The sequence below is a fragment of the Zalophus californianus genome, chromosome 10 (genome assembly GCF_009762305.2).
Source record: "Zalophus californianus isolate mZalCal1 chromosome 10, mZalCal1.pri.v2, whole genome shotgun sequence".
In the NCBI taxonomy this organism is placed as follows: Eukaryota; Metazoa; Chordata; class Mammalia; order Carnivora; family Otariidae; genus Zalophus; species Zalophus californianus.
Genome location: NC_045604.1, coordinates 39,880,715 through 39,907,956, shown reverse-complemented (window position 1 = coordinate 39,907,956; position 27,242 = coordinate 39,880,715). Strand labels below are relative to the sequence as shown.

Sequence of the window (27,242 nt, the reverse complement as noted above, 5' to 3'; positions counted from 1 at the left end):
ACTTTGGGACCCAAGGGAAAAACATGATGGTGCTGAAAGAAGAGAACAGTCAACCCAGAAACCCTGTATCCTGAGGAAACACCTTATACAGGATGAAGTATCAAGACATTTCCAGAGAAAGGAAAACTAAGAGAATATGTGGCCAGTAGACCAACCCTTAAAAAAAAAAAAAAAAAAAAAGGCTAAAAGAAGTTCTCTAAACAAAAAGGAAATGATGAAAGAAGGGACCTTGGAAGGTCCAACAATATTGGCATAAATGATAGAAAACTGGAGAAGGGAAAGAAAGTCTAAGTTATGTTTGGCAGTTAAAGCAAAAATTATAACACCATCTAATGTAGTTCTAAATGTAGGTAGAGAAAACACTTAAGAAAATTGTATTATAAATAGGGGAGGGTAAAAGGATGAAAAGAGCAGTAAATTTTCTGTAATCCATTAGAACATCTTACATGACAACACCAACAGACCAACAAATGATGTGTATATATAATTATTATCTAGAGCAGTCGCTATAAAAGGTCTACAAAGAAATACATCTTAAAACACTAGATAAAATGAAATTCTACAAAATGTTTGAGTAACCCACAGGAAACGAACAAAATGAAAAACAAAAAATAAGATGGCAGTTTTAAACCATGACCAATCAATGATTACATTAAATGTAAATGGCCTAAACATGCTAATTAAAAGACAGTTGGTAGAAGAGTGGATTAAAAAATATACCCAACTGTATGCTGTCTATATAAAACTCACTTCAAATATAATAATAAAAAGGCTGAAAGTCAAAAGACAGAAGGAAATACATCACACAAACATTAAAGGAAAGCTGGAGTGGCTATGTTAATATAAGAGTAGACTTCAAAATAAAGAAAATTTCCAGAGACAGTGAGGGCTATTATATAATGATAAAGGTCAATCCGCCAAGAAGACACAGCAATCCTAAATGTGTATGCACCAAACAACAGAGTTATAAAATATGTGAAGTGAAAACTGAGAACTGACAGGAGAAATAGATAAATCAACAATCATGGAAGACCCTCACTAACCTCCTTTCAACAACTAATAGACAGGAAATCAGCAAAAATATAGAAGAATTCAACAACACCATCAACCAACCGAAAATCTGGGGCTAAGGATAATTTTAGAACACTTCACCCAACAACAGAATACACTTTTTTCCCCAAGTGCCCATGAAACATATACCAAGATAGACCATTGTCTTAGGCCGTAAAACAAGCCTCAACAAACTTAGAAGAATTGAAATCATAGAGTATGTTCTCTGAACACAATGGAAATCAATAACAGAAAAGAGAAGATCTCCAAACACTGGGAAATTTAACAAGGTACTTCTAAGTAATCCATGGGGCAAAGAGGAAGTCTCAAGCAAAATGTTTTAAAAATGCATTGAAAAAAATAAAATAAAAAAATACATTGAATGGAATAAAAATAAAAATACAATATATCAAAATTTGTAGGACAGTTAAAGCAGTACTGAGGGAAATTTATAGCTTTAAATGCCTACACTGGAGAAGTTTCAAATCAATCATCTAAGCTCCCCACTTCAACAACCTAGAAAAAGAAGAGCAAAATAAACCCAAAGCAAGCAGAGGGAAATAAAAGAGCAAAAGTACATCAAATTGAAAAAAAGAAAATAAATGAACCAAAGAGCTGATTCTTTGGAAAGATCAATAAATGATCAACAAATTGACAAATTTTATTATTACTGACAAAATTGACACATCTCTAGCAAGACTGACAAAGAGAAAGCAAGAGAAGACAGAAATATCAGAAACAGAGAACATCACCTGACCTAACAACAGCAAAAGAATAGGAAAATACTACACATAACTATATTTTTAAGTTTAAGTATTTGGATAAAATGGATCATTTCCTCTAAAAACAAAAGCTAGTGGCGCCTGGGTGGCTCAGTCATTAAGCGTCTGCCTTCGGTTCAGGTCATGATCCCACTGTCCGGGGAATTGTGCCCTGTGTCAGGCTCCCTACTCAGCAGGAAGCCTGCTTCTCCCTCTCCCACTTCCCCTGCTTGTGCTCCCTCTCTTGCTGTCAAATAAATAAAATGTTTAAAAATAAATAAAATAAAAACACTAGCTATCCCAACCCATCCAGTATGAAATAATTTTCATGGCTATATATCTATTTTAAATGTTAAATTTGTAATTTTTCTAAAGACTTATTTATTTGAGAAAGAGAGTGCATGAGTGGGAGAAGCAGAAGGAGAGGGAGAGAATCTCAAGTAGACTCCACACTGGGTGCAGAGCCCAACGTGGGGCTTGATCTCATGACCCATGAAAATCATGACCTGAGCCAAAACCAAGAGTCAGACACTCAACCGACTGCGCCCCCTGCCCTGGTGCCCCTTAAATTTGTAATTTTAAAACTCCCAAAAAAGAAATCTCCAGGACTGGATGGTTTCATGGAGAATTCTATCAAACACATAAAGAAGAAATAACACCGATTCTACACAATCTCTTCCAAAAGATAGGAGGGTACAGTTCCCAGTTCATTTTATGAAGCTAGTATGACCTCTGATACAAATACCAAAGACAGAACAAAAGTACAAAAAAGCTGACCAATATTCCTCATGAATATAGACAAAAAAAATCCTCAACAAAATGTTAGTAAATAAAATCCAGAAATATATATATAGTGTGTGTGTGTGTGTGTGTGTGTGTGTGTGTGTGTGTGTGTGTGTGTATAAAGAGTATACCAGGAAGAAAGGCAAATGTAAGCAAAACACTGGACCCAGATAGGAGAGCCTGGTGACTCAGTTGAGCATCTGACTCTTGATTTCGGCTCAGGTCATCTCAGGGTCATGGGATCAAGCCCCACATCAGGCTCCCCACTCAGCAGGGAGTCTGCTTGAGATTCTCTCTCTCACTCTGCCCCTGCCCCCCTGCATGTGCACTTGCTCTAAAATAAATAAATCTAAAAAAAAAAAGAAAAGAAACACTGGACCCAAATGAAGACTGGGTTCAGGAAACACCAAGTAATCACAGTTGGTCCTAGAAGATAATTCATTTTTCTCTACACTTGTCACCATATACAATATTATCTATGTGACTATATATTTATGTCACATCCACCATTAGGATGAAGTTCCCCAAGAGCAATGATTTTTGTCTATCTTCTCACTGCTTCATTCCCCTGGTCTAGAACAGTGCCTGACATACAGTAGGCAGACAACAAATATTTTGTCAAATGAGTACATGAATGAATGAATAGAAAAAAGGGAATAAAACACTAGAGGTAAGTTGGGGACAAAGCAACAACAAAACACCCTCAAATACTCTAAGAAGCTTGGCCTTAATTGGAAGCTTAAGATTAAATCACAAGAGTACATATATTGGATCAAAAAATAGATTAAATTTTATCATATGTCCTAAACCTCTTTTATTTATTTATTTTTTTTGAAGATTTAATTCATTCACTTGAGAGAGAGTGAGAGAGCACAAGAGGGGGTAGGGGCAAAGGGAGAGGGAGAAGCAGGCTCCTGGCTGAGCAGGGATCCCAACATGGGGCTTGATCCCAGGACCCTGGGATCATGACCTGAACAGAAGGCAGGCTCTTTTTTTTTTTTTTAAGATTTTATTTATTATTTATTTGAGAGAGAGCAAGAGTGAGAAACAGCATGCGAGGGGAGAGGGTGAGAAGGGAAAGCAGGCTCCCTGCTGAGCCAGGAGCCTGATGTGGGACTCGATCCCAGGGATCCGGGATCATGATTTGAGCCGAAGGCAGTCGCTTAACCAACTGAGCCACCTAGGCGCCCCCAGAAGGCAGACTTTTAACACAGGCGCCCCTGACTCTTTTAAAGCTCCATTACTTAGTCGCCTCTTGTATGTGTCAAGTGCCATGTATACATAATCTTTATTCTTCCCCACCCTCTTAGATGGACAAGAGCTCAGTGACTTGCCCAAGTCACTTTGCCAGGAAAACGTGCAGTACGGATTTGACCCCACATCTACCCAACTCTAAACGAACTTACTAGTTCAACTGCACCAATACTGCCTAGTATGTATCAATGAGGTTCATTACTAACATTTATTTCATAAATTTAAGTGTTAAAATATTGTACGAAAAAAATTTCCAAAGAACTGTAAGATGAAATGTAGGCTTTCAACAACTCATGAGAAGTCCAGTACCTTGGTTGATGCCTGGTCATACTGTGCTGTTGATCTCACCAGTTCATCCCTACTTTTATTCAGAACTTTGTCTTTTTCAATTAATTCCGCTTTTGCTTTCTCCAGTTGGAGTTGGAGTTCTTGACATTTATTCACTTGGCCTTTCATTTCTTTTTCTTGTCCTTGCAGATGTAGTTCCAAATCACTAATCTTGTTCCTTAGCTCTTAAATCACAAACAAAACCCACACTTAATTAATATATATTTTTGACAAAAACTTTACAGCTCAATTCAGAATGTATTATTTGTTATTACTCTGCTCTGAAATCTTTGGTAGGACAAATATAAATTAATTCACACTAAACACAGAAACTACTTTAATTGGATTTAATTCAATGGTTAGTCTCTATTGTCATTTGTATTCAAATATCCATAGGAAGCAAGAGAAACACATTTTCTAATGTTTTCAGAGAAACTTGGGAAAGAAAATGGTTTTCTAAAATCATGAAGAGTATCTTACTGAGGATGCAAAAAGTGTATCTCATATAATACCCTACATAAAAATTACCACTTGGTTTTATACACTGGCAAACTACCATTTGTTTTGTGCCCATATCCATGCAAATGAATGCTAAGCAGTGCAAAATTCAACCCCCTGTATTCTCTGGTAGCTTTACCTCCAGTAAAGATCAAGACAGTGTGAACCTCCTATACTGCCAAAATTAACAGTAATTTTTTTTTCATTTTTTTTCCTACATACAAACAATACCGGTTCCAATGGCATTGGCGGTGTGACAATTCTCACCAACGATCACTGACAGTGATTTTCTATATATCATAGCACTGGAAATTATCGTCATCTGCAGAGTAGATTCCAAAACACCACCTGGTGCCCTTGGCTGTCAGCTGTGGTGTGGCACTCCAGCCAAGGTTACAGGTTTGCTCCCATATGGACAACCTGGCAATGCAGAGAAAGCTGCCCCACAGACACGTGCCACACCTCTGGCCAAAGCTGGCCAGACCCCAGGCTTGTTCCATGGGCCACCAAAGAAGACAGAGAAGCGTGGGGCGTGGCAACTGTAACCTACTCACCCTACTTCTGGAAAGACAAAGCCACTCAGACTACTTTGGAAGGCTTCCGGGCACCAGCTTTATAGTACTGATAAAAGGACATTTCAAAATTGTGGTATCTTTTATCCCAAAAACAGTATTTCACATCACCAGATTGAGATATTGGGCTTTGATGTGTCTAACAAAACACACAAGCACCTTTTAGGACTAAAAATGTCTGGCATCACCTCAGAAATTATCTCAGGAAAATGTAATTTCAATTTCATTTAGCTCAATTTAGCTAATTTACCTTGATTCTGGGCTTTTAATTGGTCCAAAAGGTGAGAATTGCTCGAATTATCACAGAAACTGCTATTAGCATCTCTTTTCCCTGTTTGCAAAGTTGATCTACTTGGAGTCACCTCTTGTTCCCCAGAAAAGTGAGATGCAGAGAACTCTCTCCTAATCGGAGTTTTTAGAGCATTCAATGAAAGCCGAGTTGGGGTCTTTTCTTGTCCCCACGAGAACACAGATGAGGAAGCCTGATGTCGTGCAATGTCCCGGTGATTCATTGTGCTTTGGGGAATAGCCTGACTCGCTTTCTGTAAAGACAGAAACTCTTTAGAGCCCTTTAAACATCTCAATATTCAAGGCTATTTATTTTCAGATAGCACATAAAGACATAATGCCAAGAAGTTACCACTTCCACTGCACACCTAGAAAGAATGTTTATCAAGTCAAGAGAACCATTAGGTCCAAATATCCAGGACAGGAACTGTCGAATGGTTAGACTATAGCACTGAAGGCTAAACCAGTACCATTTGAGTCCCAATCTATTAAAATCGGCTCAGTTTTTATATTTATTCTGCATCCCCCATATACTCCATTAAACACAAGTGAGTATTCACTACCATTCTGAGTTTTGAAATTTGGTGTCCTTTGCTTGCCTGTCCTTGGTCACCTCCTCCACTAGCTTTGCACAAAGAGGACCAAAATTAAATATTAACCTAAAGAACTCTTTCAAGAATCTCACTTTCCACCATACCACTCCCAAAAAATGTCATATAAGGTGTTTTATGTTATATAATAAACATTTGCGGATTTGCTACTGCTTTGAATTCTTTATTTTTTTTAATTCAAGTGTAGTTAATGTACAGTGTTATATTAGTTTCAGGTGTACAATGATTCGGCAATTCTATATATTTCTCAGTGCTCATCAAATAAGTCCCCCTTGTCTCCTTTTGTTCTTCTCTCTACCTCCATTCTGACAAATATCAAGACATGGCTATAGATGGTGCATTAAATTTTTTTATAGCAAAAGCTTTTCTTGCCACACAGAGAGGTTTCATGTTTGTAGAGACTCAAATTTCTCCACCAGAAAAAACTCTGGGAATCAATGTCAGGAGCAAAGTGGGCACCAATGACTGAAATGGATCACAAAGCACATGATATTTCTATGACAAACCAGAGAGTTACCGTTTAATTTTTATTCACCGCAAGAAGCAATACCTTTGCTACATATCAGAATCCTGTTGACCTCCAAACAAGGGTCAAGGGCATGAGAATAATTTAAAGTGTTAAAGCTTTCATAGGTACTTTGTGATCCTCAGTATGTAAGGTATCTACTTATAAATCCAGCCTTAAACTGTGTGAATGGTCCCATCTCAGCGAGTTCTTGTGGTTAGCAGAAATATAACATTAGGTGCAAAACTGGAGTTAAGTTGTTTCCCCCCCACCTTTTTTTTTTTTTTTTAGCAAATAACATCTCACAAGCAGAAATGGTAAGGATAAATTCTACAGATACCAGGTATATTTAGGGTCAGTCCCTTAACTAGAAGCAGGGGTTTCTAAATCCTGCATTTTGTTTCTTTTGCTGACATTAAACAAACCTCTCTGCCTATTTACCCATACCAAAATGGAGCTTAAAATCCTGTCCAGCAGCTTATTTAACAGAATTGGGGAGATTATCTTGATAATGTTCCCCTCTAAAAAACCATTTCATAAATAATGACCCTCAAACCCCATGTCCCTGGTGGCAATCAGCACATTCCGTAAGGCCTGAGTGGGAAGCAATCAATGGCCTCCAGGTGATAAAGCCAGCCAGTGAGTGTCTGGAATGACCCTGGTCCCCCCCACCCTTACCATTAGATCTCAATAGGGAAATAATTAGATGGCTACAGTTTCTGTAGAATTTGATGAACATCTAATGTCTAGGGATAAACTGATCTCCCCACACTATTTTTTTTTACTCCTACTTTTTAAAAACCAAAAAGTAATTATAACTAAGGTAATCAGCCAGGAACTTTATCTTCTCAGTGTAAGAAAAATGTGTCAAGCTCTACGTGAACCCTGGACTCCTGTATATCAAAGTACTTCTTCAACTGCATACTCTATTGTAAGGCCCATAATTAACTTACTTTAGCCTGCAAGGCTTTGACTTCTGCCTCTAATCTTTTTCGTTCTTCAACCTCTTTATTATATTTTTCTTTTAGATCTTCATACTTGGAAACTAAACAAAGACAATGAGAAACAGTTTTACTTCAGTCATTGATTTCATAAAGGAATTCACAGATCAACAATCATTTCAATAGTCTAGAACTGAATATTGTGGTACACTAAGTAAAAAGATGCTGGGTTTGAATATTCTGAACCTGAATTATTTTTAAAACACACTGCAGGCTAAAATGAAAAGTTTAAGGGCTTAACCTGGTAGCTCCATATAGCTCAACAGATACACAAATGGATATGTAGCGCATTAATGCCCAAACTAAAAGGTTTTCTTTTTAATGCCCAAGTTAAAAGTTGAATTCAAAGATGAATTAATTGATTTCTTTGACCAAATTAAAATTCCAGTAAAAGGGAAAAAATCCTTACCACTATAATATTGACTTGGTGTTAGTGGAGTTGCGAAGATTTTTTGTGGTGTCGTGGATGGATGTAGAGAGACATCTGCAGCCTGTGCAGCCTGTTGGCTTCTTTCAAGTTCAGATTTACACCTGTTAGAAAAGGACCCAAGAGGACGCAAATCAGAGCAAACGCTACTGAATGCCAGCACCACCCATTCCCAGAGAGTAATAAACTTACGAAAACCCCACCCTCTAAGAATTCTTACCACTTCATCAGTCTAACAGACATTTAACAAGAACTAACTTATGGAACAGACCTAAACTCAGGCCCCGCTCTTCAAAGGAACTCAGTCTGGTTAGGGAAACAGAAATATAAACCAATAATCACAATGTTATAAAGGCTACCATGAAGATCTGTAATGACACTATAGTTATAGAGTTGGGAGGCTGGGGATATATTCTGAGCAAAGTTTATACTCTAAGCCAAAGAAAGACACAGGAATATTTAAAAACAACAACAGAACTTCAGAAACATAGAAAGAAACTGGTGTCACTGAAGCATGGGCTCAAATCACAAAACTGAATGACATCATTTGTGAATATTAAGTCATGACAAAAACATAGACTTGCCATGTATTTTATGACATTTTAAAAACACAGACATAAAAATCAAGTTAACAGTGCATCTAGAGAAGACAGGGCTGGCAACAGTCACAAAGAAATAGGAAAAGTAAACTATATATTGTATATATGCACAGAATATTTCTATCACTTAAGTTCTGAACACCTTTCAAAATCAAACAACCTAAGAGGACTCAATTCTCACAAGTCTGTAATGTCTCTGATTTTAGCTCAACACAAGAAATGAACACCCCATAGAACAGCTAATGATGTGCAGTCTCTTTCTCATGGACATGTTGCTTAAAACAAGGAGTGAAGGAAGTGCCCCAGTGCCCTAGCTCCACTCAGCTCCAAACTCAAACTGGGAAGGAAAAAGCAATGTCTGGGCTAAAAAGGACTGCTCTGCAAATCAAATCTTCACATTCGAACTTATGGTTGGTAACAGCACTCTCCAATAGAAAGGTTCTACTACCATGTAAAGAGCAACAAGAAACAAATGGATTTAATATTAGTATTTTATTTAATTCCATATTTTCAAAATACTATCATTTCAACTTACAGTCAATACTAAAATTATTGAGATATTTTACATTTTTTTCTACTGAACCTTCAGAATTTGGTAAGCGTTGCATATAGCACATCTCAATTTGTTGTTGGTTTTATTTTTTTAAGATTTTCTTTATTTATTTGAGAGAGAGAGAGAGCACAAGCAGGGGAGAAGGGTAGGAGAGGGAGAAGGAGCCCGATGCGGGTCTCGAACACAGGACCCTGGAGATCATGACCTGAGCTGAAGGCAGACACTTAACCGACTAAGCCACCCAGGCGCCCTGTCACATTTCAATGTGTAAGAGCCACATTTCAAGCACTTAATAGCCACATGTAGCCAGTAGCTACCACAATGAATGGTCCAGGTCTATGGACTACCAAAGGTGTAGCAAATTTGGTGATTTTAGAGATGAATTTTAAAGAAGCTTGTAAAAATCAGTGTTTCTTTTTCCTCTCAAATTCAAACTTTATCCTCCTGTCTATCCTTTCATTAGAAAAAAAGTTTATTTTAAATATAAAACTATACCCTATTATTTCTATAAGCCTTTATTTCTATTTCCTACAAAGAAAAACAAAAACTGCCACCAAAATAGCACTAAATTAAGCGGTTTAACTGCATGAGATTGTCAATATTCAACAGTTTTTGACCAACATTTCCAATGGTTCAACCTAACTTGTTTGAGACCTTCCAGAAACCTAATCAGTGGCCACTGATGGAAAAAATAAGTTTCTGCCTGCACTTAAAGGTTAGCAGTGGGAATTTGAAAACACTCAATAGTTTTTCTAGTTTAGTTTTTATATTCTAGGAAACTGTACTCTTAATAGTTTTTTTTTAACTTAATAGTTTTTACAGTCTGAGGTTTATATAGTTTATAAACATCTATATCTACATCACCGGTAATAAGAATACTTTTAAACTAAGTGTGCTATCCTAACCCCAACTATAACAACTGATAATAATAATGTTAACACTTACCAAGTTGCTAGGTATCACACACAACTCTGAGCACTTTATATCTGCAAGTATTGCCACCAAATGTCACTTTGCAATAAAAAATAGACATGTATACAAAAATATGTTTACCTCAAATGTTAAAAATACAAACATTTCTGTCTAAATTATTAAAACCAATATTTCTGGGGCACCTGGGTAGCTCAGCCAGTTAAGTGACCGACTCTTGGTTTCCACTCAGGTCATGATCCTAGGGTCATGGGATCAAGCCCCACATGGGGCTCCACACTCGACGGGGAGTCTGCTTGGGATTCTTTCCTTCTCTCTCCCCCTTTGCCTCTCCATCACCTTGCTCGCTCTCTTTCTGTCTCTCCTCACTCAGATAAATAAATAAGATCTTTAAAAATAAACAAAAATAAACCCGTATTTCTAAAACCAGCAGCCAAAATGTACTTTCAAAGAAAACTATTCTGGCATTCTGAAAGTAAGCTTCCTACTTCCCTAACATCTGTTTTCCAAAAACAACTATCTATCTTTCATTTATTTATTCGACAAATATTTGAGGGCCTGCCAGGTACACAGGGTACACTGATAAGACTGACCAGGGCTCGGGGCACCTGGGTGGCTCAGTCATTAAGCGTCTGCCTTTGGCTTAGGTCATGATCCCAGGGCCCTGGGATCGAGCCCCGCATCTGGCTCCCTGCTCAGCGGGAAGCCTGTTTCTCCCCTCCTGCCCCCCTGCTTGTGTTCCCTATCTCGCTGTCTGTCTCTGTCTCTCTCTCCATCAAATAAATAAATAAAATCTTGAAAAAAAAAAAAAAAAAAAAGACTGACCAGGTCTCTGTTCTCATGGAGTCTGGTATGGCAGACAGTAAACAAGAAAACAAAAAACTCAATGAGATAGAAGTTATTTATCATTCCAACATGCAACTTATAGAGAGCCACCTTCCTACGTGGGTAGGAAAAAAATTAGGAAGAGACTTCTGTGTACCTAAATTATCCTCGCAGGAAGACAAATAAGAGTAATTTTAAAGTATTTTAACTTTCAATTTGAGAGGTTGGTATAATTAAGATTATTGTGGCCACATTAGGAAAAAAAATTTCATGGAATCAAGATCTTTATAAATTACAAAGGGAAAAACAGTGTAACTTCACAGTGGAGAAACTCAGAGAACACCTCAGCCAGGGAATCAGGGTAAAAGTCCTCTTAGGTCACGTATCTCCTGATAGGATACATTGAGAAAGGCACATCACGACTTCTGTGGTATTCTCACCCAAAATTCATAACCTCAATCTGACCCAGTGGTTCTCAATCCAGGATGATTTTACCCTCCCAAAAGACATTTGGCAATGACTAGAGACATGTTTGATTATCAAAACATGCAGGTGGGGGAGATGCTACTGGCATCTAGTGGGTAGAGGCCAGGAACGCTGTTAAGTATCCTACAATGCACAGGACAGCCTTCCCCAGCAAAGGACCATCTAGTCCCAAATGTGAATTATGCCACTGCTGAAAAGTCTTGATCTCATCAATAGACAAACCTAAATTGAGGACTATTCTACAAAAGAGCTGACTAGGACTCTTCAACAACTTCAAGGACACAAAAAACAAGATATCGTCACAGCTTAGAAAGAGACTAAGAAAATATCAACTAAATGTAATGTGGAATCCTGGATCAGAGCCTGGAACAGAGAAAGCTCATGACTGGAAAAACCAGTGACATTCTAACAAGGTCCATAGTTTAGTGAATAGTATTGAATCAATGTTTATTTCTGGTTTGGTCATTGTACTTTGGTTATGTAAGATGTTAACAACGGTTTCTATAAATCTAAAGTTATTTCAAAATGAAATTGTTTTTGTTTTTGTTTTTTTTTTTAATTTCTGGGTGTGTCTTAGCAGAATCAACAATGGGGCAATCTGCTGACGTCCACTTTGCTTTCCACCTGTATTACCCTTGTTATTTTTACAAAATTCCACTATTAGAACAAGAAGATACCATCTATAAGCTAGCAGTATTTTGGTCCCACTGGATTTATTTTGATTAATGTCTCAAGTTGGATTTTTTCTTTTAATGGAAAAGAAGTCATAGGCACCATTTTTTATTGCCTAAACTGGCAAACTGGTTATGTAATGCTTAAGATGGAAGATGGGGATCTCAGTAGGAACGTTTTTTTTTTCATTTAAGATTTTATTTATTTATTTATTTGCCAGAGAGAGACAAAGCGAGAGAGGAACACAAGCAGGGGGAGTGGGAGAGGGAGAAGCAGGCTCCCTGCCAAGTAGAGAGCCCGATACGGGTCTCGATCCCAGGACGCTGGGATCATGACCTGAGCCGAAGGCAGACGCTTAAGGGCTGAGCCACCCAGGCGCCCCAGTAGGAGCCCCTTCTTGAGTATGCTTCCTTCCCTCTCCAGCTTAAGATTCCACGGCACACAATTTTAACCACTCTCTTCCCAGCATCCTTAAATATTCCACCATCTTCCATACCATTACCCTGGCCAAAAACAACCCCAACTCAATCCTCCTGTTCACATTCTCAGCATTTACCTCCCAGATGCTAAAAGGAAAAGAAAAAAAAGCATACAACTCTATAGATGGGTCCCACTATAAATTCCTGGTCTCCAACCTCAACGGGGCCCTCAGTGCTCCTAGGTCTTTTGAAATTCCCTAGTTCTCTCTTTCTCTACAACAGCTTTTCCACTCAGAGGAAGAAACATAAGCCATCAGTATTAGATATGCTTAACTCCCCTCCATCTTCTAGTACTCATTGTTGAGAGATTTGGTATTATTTAATATTACATCATCTGGTAGAAAACACAGCATCTGGCCCATGAAGCAGCTTAATAAATATATCTTGAATGAATAAATGAATAAGCAAGAAGCCATTTAATGCATTTACATAGTATTGAGCTATGCAATTATAGCACTGAAGTATAGAAGAATTAATTTTCCTCAAGTCATTGTTTATTTCACTGGGAAAATGATTGTGACATATAATTACACCATTAAAGGAAAAGATAAAAGCATCCAATGAACACATATAAAAGATATCCACATTAATACCACTCAAACATAATTACCTTTTCAGTTCCTGTTCCAGTTTTTCTATTTGTTTTTTGCTGGAGTTCAACTGCCCTTCTTGGAAATTCACTTGTGACTCCTTGACTTGAAGTTCATGAGAAATTTTCTGCTTGGTTTTCTCCAGATTCTCACATATTTCCATCAAGCTTTGGTTCTCCCTTTTTAGGTTTGCGCCCTCTGTTTTTTCATTCTCAACCTAACAGAATCGTGCAGAAATAGGTCTCTTTTACTTCATGAATTTACCAAGTATTTGTAAATCTGAGTGTAACACCAACAACTAATTATTGTGAGATGTGGTTGCTGTAATCCATAGGTCAGTGCTTCTTCACAAACACAAAAAAATTTTTTTAAAGATTTATTTGAGAAAGAGAGAGCACAGGGCAGAGAGGGAGAAGGAGAGAAAGTCCAAGCAGATTCCATGCTGAGCCCAGAGCCTGACTGGGGCTCAATCTCACGACCCTGAGATCATGACCTGAGCCAAAACCAAGATCGGATGCTTAACCGATGGTGCCACCCAGGCGCCCCACAAACACAGCAATTTTAAATGACCTCACTTTGAAGACTAGATAGAAAAGTTCTATAAAGTCATGGATTATATTGTCTTTGGTCAGGGCTATACATACCATTCCTGGAAAGGGACTTGGCTTTAATGTCCTTTCAAGTATAACAAAATCAAAAATAAACCCTATAAATCTCTCTTAGCAATTCATTTTAAAGGCTGGCCACTGGGGCACCTGGGTGGCTCAGTCAATTAAGTGTCTGCCTTCAGCTCAGGTCATAATCCCAGGGGCCTGGGATGAAGCCCCGCATCGGGCTCCCTGCTCAGTGGGGAGTCTGCTTCTCCCGCTGCTCCTCCCCCCACTCGTGCTCTCTCCCTCACTCTCTCTAAAAGAAACTAAATCTTTAAAAAAAAAAAAAAGAAAGAAAGAAAGAAAGAAAAGAAAAGAAAGTCCGGCCACTGAAGCCAGTTGTTGTAAAAATTCTCCCACTAGGGAAGCCATTTCAGAAGCAGTGACTGTACCACAACTTGTTGGCTAATGCAGAGGCAAGGAAGAAGCACTGTTTTAGTTCTCATTTCCTAGCCCAGAAGAGAAGTCTGGGAATGCCAAGGTGAAAAGCCCACCCTCAGGGAGCAATATCCATTTGAACTGCAAAGTGCCCTAATACCGGCCCCCAGATTCGGAGTCAGAGAATTTTGGCCATGTTGGTATGGAACCCAAATGCAGTTTCCCATGTGTGGTCCCTAACAGAATGAAAATGGAACTCAGCAGCCCTCAGTATGAGGGGCAGAGGCTGGAGAAGAAGGAGAGGGGCAGATTACCACCCACAGAGAACACACTCATTTTTCTCGAAATTACAGACCAAAATCAAATAATCCACATGCTGATTGAACGGTTAAGAGCCAGGGCTTCAGTGATACCTTCTGCTTCTGCTTCTGCAGCGCGGCCTCCAGAGTCTCCAGCTGGAACTGCGCTTGCTGCCTTCCTTTCTTCAGTTTGTCCAGCTGGCCTTCCAGCTCTTCGATTTTTTGAAGAGCTCTCGTAGGCAGGCCCTCCTTCCATTCTTCCAAAGCCCAGCTCATGTTGCTCTCCTTTCTTTACCAGTCACACATTTATAAATAAACTGGAAAGAATAAGCAGACTGTTGGTCTTACTGTCATAAAAAGAGACCTAAAAGCCTCAGGGACTAAGGAGTCTCTAAGGAGCTTCCAAGCTTCACATTGCGGAAGATAAGGAAATAGGACATGGATCTTCCCCACGCCCTGAAAGGTGACCGCCAATCGTTCTCATTGTGAGGTACCTAAGATGCTTGTGTGGCTTCCCTGGCTCTCTGTTTTTCCTGTTTCTCAGGTTTGACTGCTTAGCTACCCGCTTTCTCTCACTTTGTTATCATGATATAAAACAGGAGTACTTTGCTCTGAAATAGGTGAAATAGCTCCTATTAACAAAGAAAACTCATGATAAGTTATTTTGCAAATGCTCTTCTTTCCCTCTTCACATCACTGTCATGCATACTTTTGTTTCTCTTCCTCTGGGAAGCCTTCCCTAGGGCGATCCCTAACCTAGTCATATCTCCTGGCCATAGCCTGTGATGGCACAGCCCCTGCCCCCCTTTCCAGCAGTTATCACGTGTTGAATTAATGCATGAATGAACAAAGAGCAAATGCCATATTAGTGCTAGAATCCAGGAAAGCCATGCTCCAGACAGACCTTGATGAGGAAACCCGTACATAGCCTCAGTAATTCAAATCCCAGCTCAGCCACGGACGAGATGTGTGTGACCTTGGGTGTGTTACTTAACTGTTCTGGGCCCTGGTTTCCTCATTTGTAAAGTGTGGATAATAATGGCGGTGACTTCCCAAAGCCTTAGAAGAATCTTATATTTCCTGATAAGCATTCTGTACCTGTTAGCTATTATATTAATACTCGAAAACACTTCATTTGTATATTTCAGCCTCTGGTACCAAGAGGGAAGTGGCTTACCTCCTTCTCAGCCACATCTTAGGAAATTTAAATCAGCTGGGAGAAAAGTATGGTAATTGTTCTTTATTCATTAGTCTCTAGAACCTAAAGAAAAGCGTTCATTTTCCAGCTACTTGGGGAAGGTGAGAATCCGCTTTTTGCTACATGAAGTCCACAAACATTTTAGTGTCTTGCTTCAATTGATGTATCAATGAAACTTTTTATCAGAACTAATAAACAGTTGATAAAAGTGCTCAGAATGATAAAAAGATGTTCAAAAATTAAGAGAGGGAGCAAAGTTCATGGAAAACATAGTTTAGATATTAAGCCTTGGAAAGCAGTGTTTTCTTTGCCAGTTTAATTTTTTTCTTTTTCCAGATCTCAGTTCTTTGAACACACCATCTTAAACTCCACTCTCATTTGCCCAAAAACTGCTGAAAGAAATCTCATACCTCTCTCTCCACCAACAAAGGACAATTTACACTGTCACAATAGGCTTCTCCCTCCATTCCAATCTAGCCTGCCCATGCAGGGATGAGGGTACAATGCCCCAGAGGCACACAACCGATAACTGTCCTAAACAGATCTGCCAACCACTGAAATTGTTACATCAAGACACCATCACCAACAAAATAATGAAAGGGTCAATTTAGAAAGATAGAGATGAGGAAAATAAACAGAAGGAAAACTAGCAAGATGAGTGTTTTTCCATTTCAAAGTCTAAGATACAGCTATAAAGAAGTGGTTAAAACAATCACCAGACCCAAGCTAATTTTGATCAGATTAAGGCATCAAACATCAGCAGGCTGTACGGAGCCACTGGGGCAAAGGACAAGAAGTGTAAATCTCCAGATTAAGATGTAAGAAGCAACAGGTGTAAAGGAGGATGGGTAGTTGAGGAACAGCCCGGGTGTCAAGGTTCCTGCAAGGATTTTGCAGAAAATGCTCTTTCTATCTTAAATATGGGGAGGGCACTCTTTATGTCCGAATCACCTCACCCCAGTACTGGAGGCCCACTTTAACGCTTTCCCTTTAAAAGGAGCTCCCATCTCAGCCAAGAAACCCCGAGTCGCCGCCTACAATGCCACGGCTGAGCCTAAAAGTGAAAATTCCGCTCCTCTAGACAAAACTCAAGGATAGGACTCAGGTCATTTATTTATTTCTGGGTCTTCATAACAGCAGAGCCAGGCACCCAAGCGTGTCCAAATAAATGTGGAAGACGCGAGAAATGCTCTCGCAGCTAACAATAGGCACACCAACGTGCCGCGCAGATCAAAACCCAAGCTTTCATCTCCTCCATGCAACAAAGGACCGACGTCCAAATTTCAAAAAGGGACCACTGGCTCTGGGCGTAGACGGCTGCTAAGAAATATCTGTTAATCTCCAATTCACGTATCTTACAGAGGAGGAAACTGATCCCCCAAAGTACGAGCTCGTGAGCGAGCCGAGTCTGCGGACATTAGTGCGAGCACAGCTCGCCCAGGAGCAGAGGGGCGCCGACAGCCTTAATAAACCTCACCCGAGCCGATCCTCTGGTCCCGTCAGGTGGGGCGGGGGGGATCCGCTGCACCCACTGGGCCCGGGAGCTCGATCCCACAGGCATCCCGGCCCAGGATCCTCGGGCAGAAAGCCAGCTGCGCTCCCCCCGCCCACGCCCGCCGCCGAAGCCACGACCCACGCAGGACACTCACCCTGCTGGCGGGGAGGGAAAGACGACCCCTCAGAGAGTAGGGCTCGAGTGCAGCCTCCGCGGGCTTCAGCCCAGATTCCAATTCAAACTGCCCGCGGCCGCCACCGGTTTTCAATTCGCCCGCTTCCGGGACAGACCAAACTCACCCTCCAAGCCTATTGGTCACCTTAAGTAGGAATGGACCAATCGGCTTCCGCGCACTCGGACTGCCGGTTCTGATTGGTTCTTTCGGATGGATTTAAAAATCAAGCCCTCACCACCTGGGGCCGGCACTAGAGTTAGTGTTTTTTTGTTGTTGTGGGAGGGCGGAGACCACGTGCTTTTTCAGAGGCTGTAAGAAGTTTTGCACCGCTATTTCCGCAAAAGCCAGGGAACCCGGCGGGCGGATTAGAAGGGTGTGGGCTATCGCCCGCAACTAGCGGAATTGTGCTGTCTGGAGAACACTTTAGATATCTACTTATTAAATAAACAATTTAGGACATAGATACGAGGTAGTACGCTTGCTGTGCATTTTCGTCCAGTGTCATTCTTAACAATTCCTTGAGGAAAGTATTTCCATTTTATTTAAAAGTTAACTGAGGCACATCGAAGCTCCCTAATTTGAAACTGAATCTAGAGCATACAGGATCTCACTGTTAACTGCTGTCCTCTGTTGATCATACTCTAAAGAGGTGAATCCGAACACCTGTTAGCTGGATTCCAGGGGAGGACACTGCAGCCAGAAGAATCTCCAAAACTGGATGTAATCTCTTTTTATGAAGCCCACTAGTTTTGTGTGTATTTATGTACTTGTTCTATTTCCCTATCCAATTAAAAATAAGCTTTCAAAGACAGAACCAAAACAATGAATTGTTACATTAATATATCTCTGATGCTGTTGTCCTCCTCAATAGATTCCAAGTTTTCTGTAACCCTCTCTCTACCTTTCATTAGATGCTTACTGCATTCTAGATAGTCCCTTACCTTTTCTGCTCATCCTTCAGTACCCAAATCAAATGCCACTTTCTACATAAAACCTCCCTATTTTCACCCACACCTTAGATAGTTATTTCCTATATCTTTCCTAGAAATCAGTGTATATATTTATGTCTGTCTCTCCTAGCAGTCTCAACAATTCCTATAGTGTAAAATCTGTTTTAATTCATTTTCGTATCTCTAGTAACTCCCTAGTAACTTTGCACATAAAAAGTAAGACCATCTTGGGAAGCCTATCTGGAGAAAGGCCTTGTTCTCCACTATCCCTGAATCCCCCCAAAATGGGGAGGGAGCCAATAGGTGAGGAAAACTTTTACTGGACACTGCCATGATTAGTCTAGCATCTGGTTATTCTGGGATTTGAACCAAATTCTGATTCCAACACTAATCACAACTCCACTGCTTCCTAGGGGTAATTATTCAACTATTAGCTGCCTACGGAAAACAGAATTAGAAAGACATACAATAGAGGATATTCAAGGATTGCATTTACTATTGATTTAGTCATTTCTTAGTAGATACCTACTTGAGTGGTCACTGTATAGCCAAGCCTTGTACTACATTCATCTATAATAATCAGTAAAGAAATACAGTGGCTTCTTGAAGAGGGGAATCATGTAATGGAGACTATTCTGTGACTTCAATTATGATTTCCTTCCCCTGCCTGTCTTTTTAGGGCCTGAAGAGGGTGAATCCCAGCCAACAAAATGCAGATGTCTTCTGAGAGTCATTTTCAACTCCCTCACTTCTCCTTTTAAAGCTGCTATCTCATTGAGTCAGTCTACTCTCTCTGGACTATTCATCCACCATCTCTACTTTCTGTCCATGAATCACTGCCCTTGAGTCTTTCTATCTTTTCCTCTCCAGCTTAGATTGCAGGGTTCATCACTTAAACCACTCTTCTGCTAGTATCCTCAACTCTCTTGCCTCTTGTTCTGTCTCCTCAAACCTATATGCATGCACCTTTCCAGACCCTTCCTAAGAGCACTGATGCTCCAGAATGGGGCTGGAGAAAACTCCCAGGACTGCGCAGATAGGAACCACTTTATTTTTTTATTTTTTTTAAGACTTATTTATTAGAGAGAGAGAGAGAGAGAGCACAAACTGGGGAGGGGGTGGGCAGCGGGAGAGCTAGAACCCCAAGTCAGCTCCATGCTGAGCACGGAGCCAGATGTGGCACTTGATCCCAGCACCCCAAGATCGTAACCTGAGCTGAAATCAAGAGTCTGACACTTAACAAATTGAACCACCCAGGCACCCCCATAGGAACCACTTTAAATATATGACTTCTAACTGGGGTCTCAATGCTGCTCCACAGTCCTTTCTCCCAAGTCCAAAATTTCTCTAATCTCCTCCAACTACTGTCTCTACTCTGGCTCTCAGAAGATGACCACATCTCCCAGATGACAGAAAATGAAAGACGTCTGACAGGAACACCAACTGCCTGTCACCAACATCTACAAATTTGCCCAAATCTACACCCATTCTTCTCTCCACTTTTCCTGCTACAACCACAGGAAGCGTATTTCTGGCTCAAAAGTTCTGTGTTCTGGAGCCCCTTGTGTCTCAGGAACTCTGCTCTGAGTTGTAAACAAGAATCTTCCACTGGTCCTACCTTCCTGAGTTTTCCTCATAGCACTTAACACTGCTCACATCTTTCCCTTGAAGAAGAAATACTTTCTCAAGCTACGCTCTGTCCAATCATCATATCTCTCTCATTACACTGCATTTCCTTTTTAGATTTGATTAAATAAGTTCCCAACCTCCTTTTAATCAATTATCCCCCTCCCCAAAACATGAAAGTTCTTTCTATAAATGAAGTCTGTCTCTCTGAAACATGAATACAATATAACCTATTATTTGAAGCAGCAATTTATTTTTTATGATTTCATAATAATGTTTCAGCTAAGTGAAAACTTAAACCATTTACAATTTTACGTGACTCTATCTAATTACAAGACTGTCTCTCTCACTACAATGTCCGTTCCATGAGGAAGGAGCACTATCTGGGTGGTGGCTCTGCTGGTTGTCGAGGCTGTTATTTTAGTTTGTTTGTTTTGGTTCAGTTTGTTTTAGAGTCTATTGTTGTAGTTAGTATTAGGTGGAATATATTTTTCCATCTTCTTATTTGCAACATTTCTGTGTCTATATGCTTTAGATGCTTCTCTTGCAAGTAGCACATGATTTTGTTTTTATCCACTTTGAAAACCTAGACCTAATTTTTTAAGTTTTTATTGAGATATAATTCATATAAAATACACTAATTTTAGGTGTATAGTGCAATGGATTTTGAAAAATATATGCACCCCCCCTAAGCAACATCAAAATCAAAATATAAATAATCCTTCACACTAGATTTCCTTGTGCCCCTTTCCAGTTACCCACTGCCCAAAAGTCCAAAACACACTCCAACCCTGATCTGTTTTCTGTCACTATACATTGAATATATATATATATATATATTTTTTTTTAGAGCTTCATATGACTGGAATTACATAATGTATACTCTTTTGTATCTGGCTTCTTTTGCGCAGCATAATGTTTTTGAGACACATCCTTACTGTACTTGTATTTACCTATCCTATAACTTTTTAGTAATATTTCTCTTCATGGATATATAATTGGTTTATCCATTCACTTGTTGATTGACATTTGTGTTGTTTCTTGTTTGGAACTATTATGAATAAAGCTTCTATATTTTTGTGTACAAACTTTCACATGAACATATGTTTCATTTCTCCTGTAAAATACATGAGTGAATTACTGCATCAAATAGTAAGTTTTTAAGAAAGTGCTTAAGTTTTTAAGAAATGCCCAAAATCTTTCCCAAAGTAACCACTATTTTACAGTGCATGAGTGTTTGATCTGATACACATCTCACCAATACTTGGTATTGGTAGTCTTTAATTTTTTTTTAAAGAGCCTTTATTATTTTACTTTTATACTAGCAACGTATGAGGATTCAAATTTTACAGGATCCTTGACAAAATGTGTTACTGTTTATCTTTTTTAATTTTATTTTATCATGTTATGTTAATCACCATACATTACATCATTAGCTTTTGATGTAGTCTTCCATGATTCATCGTTGCGTATAACACTCAGTGCTCCATGCAGTACGTGCCCTCTTTAATACCCCTCACCAGGCTAACCCATTCCCCCACCTCCCTACCCTCTAGAACGCTCATTTGTTTCTCAGAGTCCATCGTCTCTCATGGTTCGTCTCCCCCTCCGATTCCCGCCCTTCATTTTTCCCTTCCTGCTATCTTCTTTTTTTTTTTTTTAACACATAATGTATTATTTGTTTCAGAGGTACAGGTCTGTGATTCAACAGTCTCGCACAATTCACAGCGCTCACCATAGCACATACCCTCCCCAATGTCAATCACCCAGCCACTCCATCCCTCCCACTCCACCCCCACTCCGGCAACCCTCAGTTTGTTTCCTGAGATTAAGAATTCCTCTTATCAGTGAGATCATATGATACATGTCTTTCTCTGATTGACTTATTTCGCTCAGCATAATACCCTCTAGTTCCATCCACGTCGTTGCAAATGGCAAGATTTCAGGGTCTTTTGATGGCTGCATAATATTCCATAATATTCCATCTTCTTTATCCATTCATCTATTGATGGACATCTTGGCTCTTTCCATAGTTTGGCTATTGTGTACATTGCTGCTATAAACATTGGGGGGCACGTACCCCTTCGGATCCCTACATTTGTATCTTTGGGGTAAATACCCAGTAGTGCAATTACTGGGTTGTAGGGTAGCTCTATTTTTCAACTTTTTGAGGAACATCCATACTGTTTTCCAGAGTGGCTGCACCAGCTTGCATTCCCACCAACAGTGTAGGAGGGTTGCCCTTTCTCCGAATCCTCGCCAACATCTGTCGTTTCCTGACTTGTTAATTTTAGCCATTCTGACTGGTGTGAGGTGGTATCTCATTGAGGTTTTGATTTGGATTTCCCTGATGCCGAGCTATGTTGAGCACTTATTCATGTGTCTGTTGGCCATTTTGATGTCTTTGGAAAAATGTCTATTCATGTCTTCTGCCCATTTCTTGATTGGATCGTTTGTTCTTTGGGTGTTGAGTTTGATAAGTCCTTTATAGATTTTTGCTACTAACCCTTTATCTGATATGTCATTTGCAAATATCTTCTCCCATTCTGTCGGTTGTCTTTTGGTTTTGTGGACTGTTTCCTTTGCTGTGCAAAAGCTTTTTATCTTGATGAAGTCCCAATAGTTCATTTTTGCCCTTGCTTCCCTTGCCTTTGGCGATGTTTCTAGGAAGAAGTTGCTGCGGCTGAGGTCGAAGAGGTTGCTGCCTGTGTTCTCCTCTAGGATTCTGATGGACTCCTGTCTCACGTTTAGGTCTTTCAACCATTTGGAGTCTATTTTTGTGTGTGGTGTAAGGAAATGGTCCAGTTTCATTTTTCTGCATGTGGTTGTCCAATTTTCCCAGCACCATTTGTTGAAGAGACTTTTTTCCACTGGACATTCTTTCCTGCTTTGTCGAAGATGAGTTGACCATAGAGTTGGGGGTCCACTTCTGGGCTCTCTATTCTGTTCCATTGATCTATGTGTCTGTTTTTGTGCCAGTACCATACTGTCTTGATGATGACAGCTTTGTAATAGAGCTTGAAGTCCAGAATTGTGATGCCACCAGCTTTGCTTTCCTTTTTCAACATTCCTCTGGCTATTTGGGGTCTTTTCTGGTTCCACATAAATTTTAGGATTATTTGTTCCATTTCTTTTAAAAAAGTTGATGGTATTTTGATAGGGATTGCATTAAATGTGTAGATTGCTCTAGGTAGCTTTGACATCTTCACAATATAGAAATGGAAGGAAAACTTCCAAACTCATTTTATGAGGCCAGCATTACCTTGATCCGAAAACCAGACAAAGACCCCATCAAAAAGGAGAACTACAGACCAATATCTCTGGTGAACATGGATGCAAAAATTCTCACCAAAATACTAGCCAATAGGATCCAACAGTACATTAAAAGGATTATTCACCACGACCAAGTGGGATTTATCCCTGGGCTGCAAGGCTGGTTCAACATCCGCAAATCAATCAACGTGATACAATACAGTAACAAAAGAAAGAACAAGAACCATATGATCCTCTCAATAGATGCAGAAAAAGCATTTGACAAAGTACAGCATCCTTTCTTGATCAAAACTCTTCAGAGTATAGGGATAGAGGGTACGTACTTCAATATCATAAAAGCCATCTATGAAAAACCCACAGCAAATATCGTTCTCAATGGGGAAAAACTGAGAGCTTCCCCCCTAAGGTCAGGAACACGGCAGGGATGTCCACTATCACCATTGCTATTCAACATAGTACTAGAAGTCCTAGCCACAGCAATCAGACAACAAAAAGAAATCAAAGGCATCCGAATCGGCAAAGGAGAAGTCAAACTCTCACTCTTTGCTGATAGGATACTCTATATGGAAAACCCAAAAGACCCCACACCAAAACTGCTAGAACTCATACAGGAATTCAGTAAAGTGGCAGGATATAAAATCAATGTACAGAAATCAGTTGCATTCCTATACACCAACAACAAGACGGAAGAAAGAGAAATTAAGGAGTCGATCCCATTTACAATTGCACCCAAAACTATAAGATACCTAGGACTATATCTAACCAAAGAGGCAAAGAATCTGTACTCAGAAAACTATAAAATACTCATGAAAGAAACTGAGGAAGACACAAAGAAATGGAAAAATGTTCCATGCTCGTGGATTGGCAGTCTTTAATTTATGCCATTCTACTTGGTGTGAATGTTAGCTCACAGTGGATTTAATTTTAATTTCTCTGATGACTAATATGTTGACCATATTTTGATGTGCTTATTACCTCGGTGTATGTCTTCTTTTATGAAGTGTCTCTTAAAATATTTTGCCTATGTTTTTTATTGAGTTGTTGGTCTTCTTCCTATGATTTCTCATATATTCTGGACACAAAGCTTTTGTCAGATACATATTTTGCAAACATTTTCTCCAAATGTGTTGTCTTTTCAACTTATTAATACTGCTTTTCAAAAAGCAGAAACTTGTGATTTTGATAGAATCAATTTAATTTTCTCTCTCATAGGTCATGGTTTTTTGAGTCTTATTTAAGAAATGTTATATTCATCCATAAGTATTTCCTTTTTTGCATGCTACTGTAAGTGGATTTTAAAAATTTTTAGTTTCTAGTATTTTGTTGCTTGTATAAAGAAATCAAGTCTTTTTATAAAATGACCTTGTATCTTGCAGACTTGCTAACCTGTCTTGTATTGGCTAGGATTGCTATAACAAAGCATCACAAACGGAATAGCTTAAACAACAGAAACTTCTTAAGGCTAGAAGTCCAAAACCAATGTGTTGTCAGGATTGAGTCCCTCTGAAGACAATAAGGGAAGAATCTGTCTCAGGCCTTTCTCTTTGGCTTGTCTTCATGCTCACATGACATTCTCCCTATATGCATGGCAACTCCAAATTTCCCCTTTCTATGAAGACTTCAGTCATATTAGATTAGAGCCTGCCTTCCTTCAGGCTGCTATCATAAATTACCATAGACTGACAGGCGCCTGGGTGGCTCAGTTGGTTAGGCGACTGCCTCTGGCTCAGGTCATGATCCTGGAGTCCCGGGATCGAGTCCCACATCGGGCTCCCTGCTCGGCAGGGAGTCTGCTTTTCCCTCTGACCCTTCCCCCTCTCATGTGCTCTCTCTCATTCTCTCTCTCTTTCAAATAAATAAATAAAATCTTTAAAAAAATTACCATAGACTGGGTGGCTTCAATGACAGAAATTTATTTCTCACAATTCGGAAGTCTAGGAAGTCTGGAATCAGGTGTGCCAGCATGTTTGGGCTCTGGCGAGAGACCTCTTCCTCACCTGATGGCCATCTTCTTCCCTCCTTACAGGGGCAGAGCAGAGAGGAAGCGGAAGGTCTCTGGTGTCTCTTCTTATAAAGGCACGAAGACCATTCACAAAGGTTCCACCCTCGTGACCTAATTACCTTGCAAAGGCCTCACCTCCTGATACCATCACCCTGAGGGGTTAGAATGTCAACATATGAATTTGGGGAGGCCACAAACATTCAGTCAATAACAGGCCCCAACCTGTTGACCTCATTCTAACTCTGCAAAGACCCTGTCTCCAAATAAAGTCACAATCTGAGGTAGTAGGAATTAGGATTTCAACATATGAATTGGCAAGTGAAGTGCAAGTTAACTCATAACATCTCTTAATAGTTCTAGTAGCTTTTTTGTACATTACTATTTCCTAAACGTGTTCTCTGTGAATCAACATGGTTTTACTTCTTCATTTCCAGTCTATGCTTTCTATTTATTTTTCTTCCCTTTCTTAGTCCACTGGTTATGACCTCAAGTATGATGTCAAATGGATGTAATAAGAGCGGACATCTTTTTTGTCTTTCTGATCTCAGGAAAAACATTCAGTCTTTCACCACTAAGTATGATGATAGCGGTATGTTTTTATAGATGCCTTTTATCGGACTGAGGAGGTTTCTTTCTGTTTCAGTTTGTTGACAGTTTTTATCATGGATAGGTATTAGATTTTATCAAATTCTTTTGCTGCACTTATTGAGATGATCCTATGGTAGTTCTCCTTTATTCATATATCATGGGGATGCACTGTTTGATTTTCAAATGTTAAAGCAACCTTGGATTACTGTTATATGCACCACTTGGCTATGCTATATTATCCTTTTAATATATTGATGAATATTGCTAATATTTCTCAAAGATTTTTGCAATTAATGTGTAGGAGAGATATCAGTTCTTAGTTTTCCATCTTGTTATATCATTTTTTAAAGATTTTATTTTTAAGTAATCTCTACACCCAATATGGGACCCGAATCAAGATCAAGAGTTGCATGCTGTACCGACTGAGCCAGCCAGGCGCCCCTTATCTTGTCATATCATTAAGTATGATTAAAACTGCCTGGTTTTGGTATCAGGTTAAATCTGGCCACATAAAATTAGTTGAGAAGCATTTCCTCCTCATCTCTTTCAGGAAGAGTTTATATAATTGGCCTGTTTTCAACTTTTTGAGGAACCTCCATACTGTTTTCCAGAGTAGTCTTTCATGCCTGGGCCTGGAGTTTTCTCTATGCAGGTTTCCAATTAGGAATTAAAATTTTTAATTGAAAAAAGGTTTTTAAAGTGTTCTTTTTTTACTTTATTCAATTTTAGTCGTTTGTGTCTTTCAAGGAATTTTTCTGTTTCATCTGGGCTGTCAAAATTACAGGATCATAGTTTTTTGAAATTTCCTATTATCATCCTTTCAGTGGCCTTGTTGTATGTAATTATCTTTTTCGTTTCATTTCTGATGCTAATAATGTGTGTTCTCTCCACCACCCTCTCTCTCATTAACCCAGCTTGAATTTTATTGATATTATTGATCTTTTCAAAGAACCAGCTTTTGATTATATTGATTTTTTTCTCTAATATTTGTCCATTTTCTGTTTCATTTCTGTTTTATTGATTTCTGATCTTATCTTTAAGTTTACCTTAAGTTACCTTAAGTTTAATTTTCTCTAACTGCTTAAAGTGAAAGTTTAGATAACTGATTTTGGACGTTTCTTCTTTTGCTAACGTAAGCATTTAAAGTTTGTATTAACTTTACCCGATGACACAGAATTTTTTATTTAGGGCACCTGGGCGGCTCAGATGGTTAAGCATCTGCCTTCAGCTCAGGTCATGATCCCAGGGTCCTGGGATCGGGTCCCACATCGGGCTCCCTGCTCAGCGGGAAATCTGCTGCTCCCTCTGCCTCTCTCTCTCTCTCTGTCTCTCATGAATAAATAAATAAAATCTTTTAAAAAAAGAATTTTTTATTTAAATTCAATTAATTAACATAT

At 39.3% G+C, this 27,242-nt stretch overlaps 1 protein-coding gene across 3 annotated transcripts in view; it reads right to left on the bottom strand.

Annotated features, from left to right (window-relative positions):
- The window catches only part of CENPF (centromere protein F), a 96,189-nt gene that overhangs the window by 41,438 nt on the left and 27,509 nt on the right, over positions 1-27,242 (bottom strand). The window contains exons 1-7 of one of the 3 annotated variants that reach the window (XM_027612784.2): positions 17,386-17,498; positions 14,653-14,855; positions 13,232-13,428; positions 8,060-8,181; positions 7,603-7,694; positions 5,496-5,787; positions 4,158-4,360 (exon numbers count right to left, since the gene is read on the bottom strand). In XM_027612784.2, coding sequence (XP_027468585.1) covers positions 4,158-4,360; positions 5,496-5,787; positions 7,603-7,694; positions 8,060-8,181; positions 13,232-13,428; positions 14,653-14,814 — 1,068 coding nt within the window. In that variant the 5' untranslated portion in view covers positions 14,815-14,855; positions 17,386-17,498. Of the gene's footprint in view, positions 1-4,157; positions 4,361-5,495; positions 5,788-7,602; positions 7,695-8,059; positions 8,182-13,231; positions 13,429-14,652; positions 14,856-17,385; positions 17,499-27,242 lie in introns of those variants that run through there. The other 2 variants (XM_027612785.2, XM_027612786.2) reach the window with 2 other exon arrangements.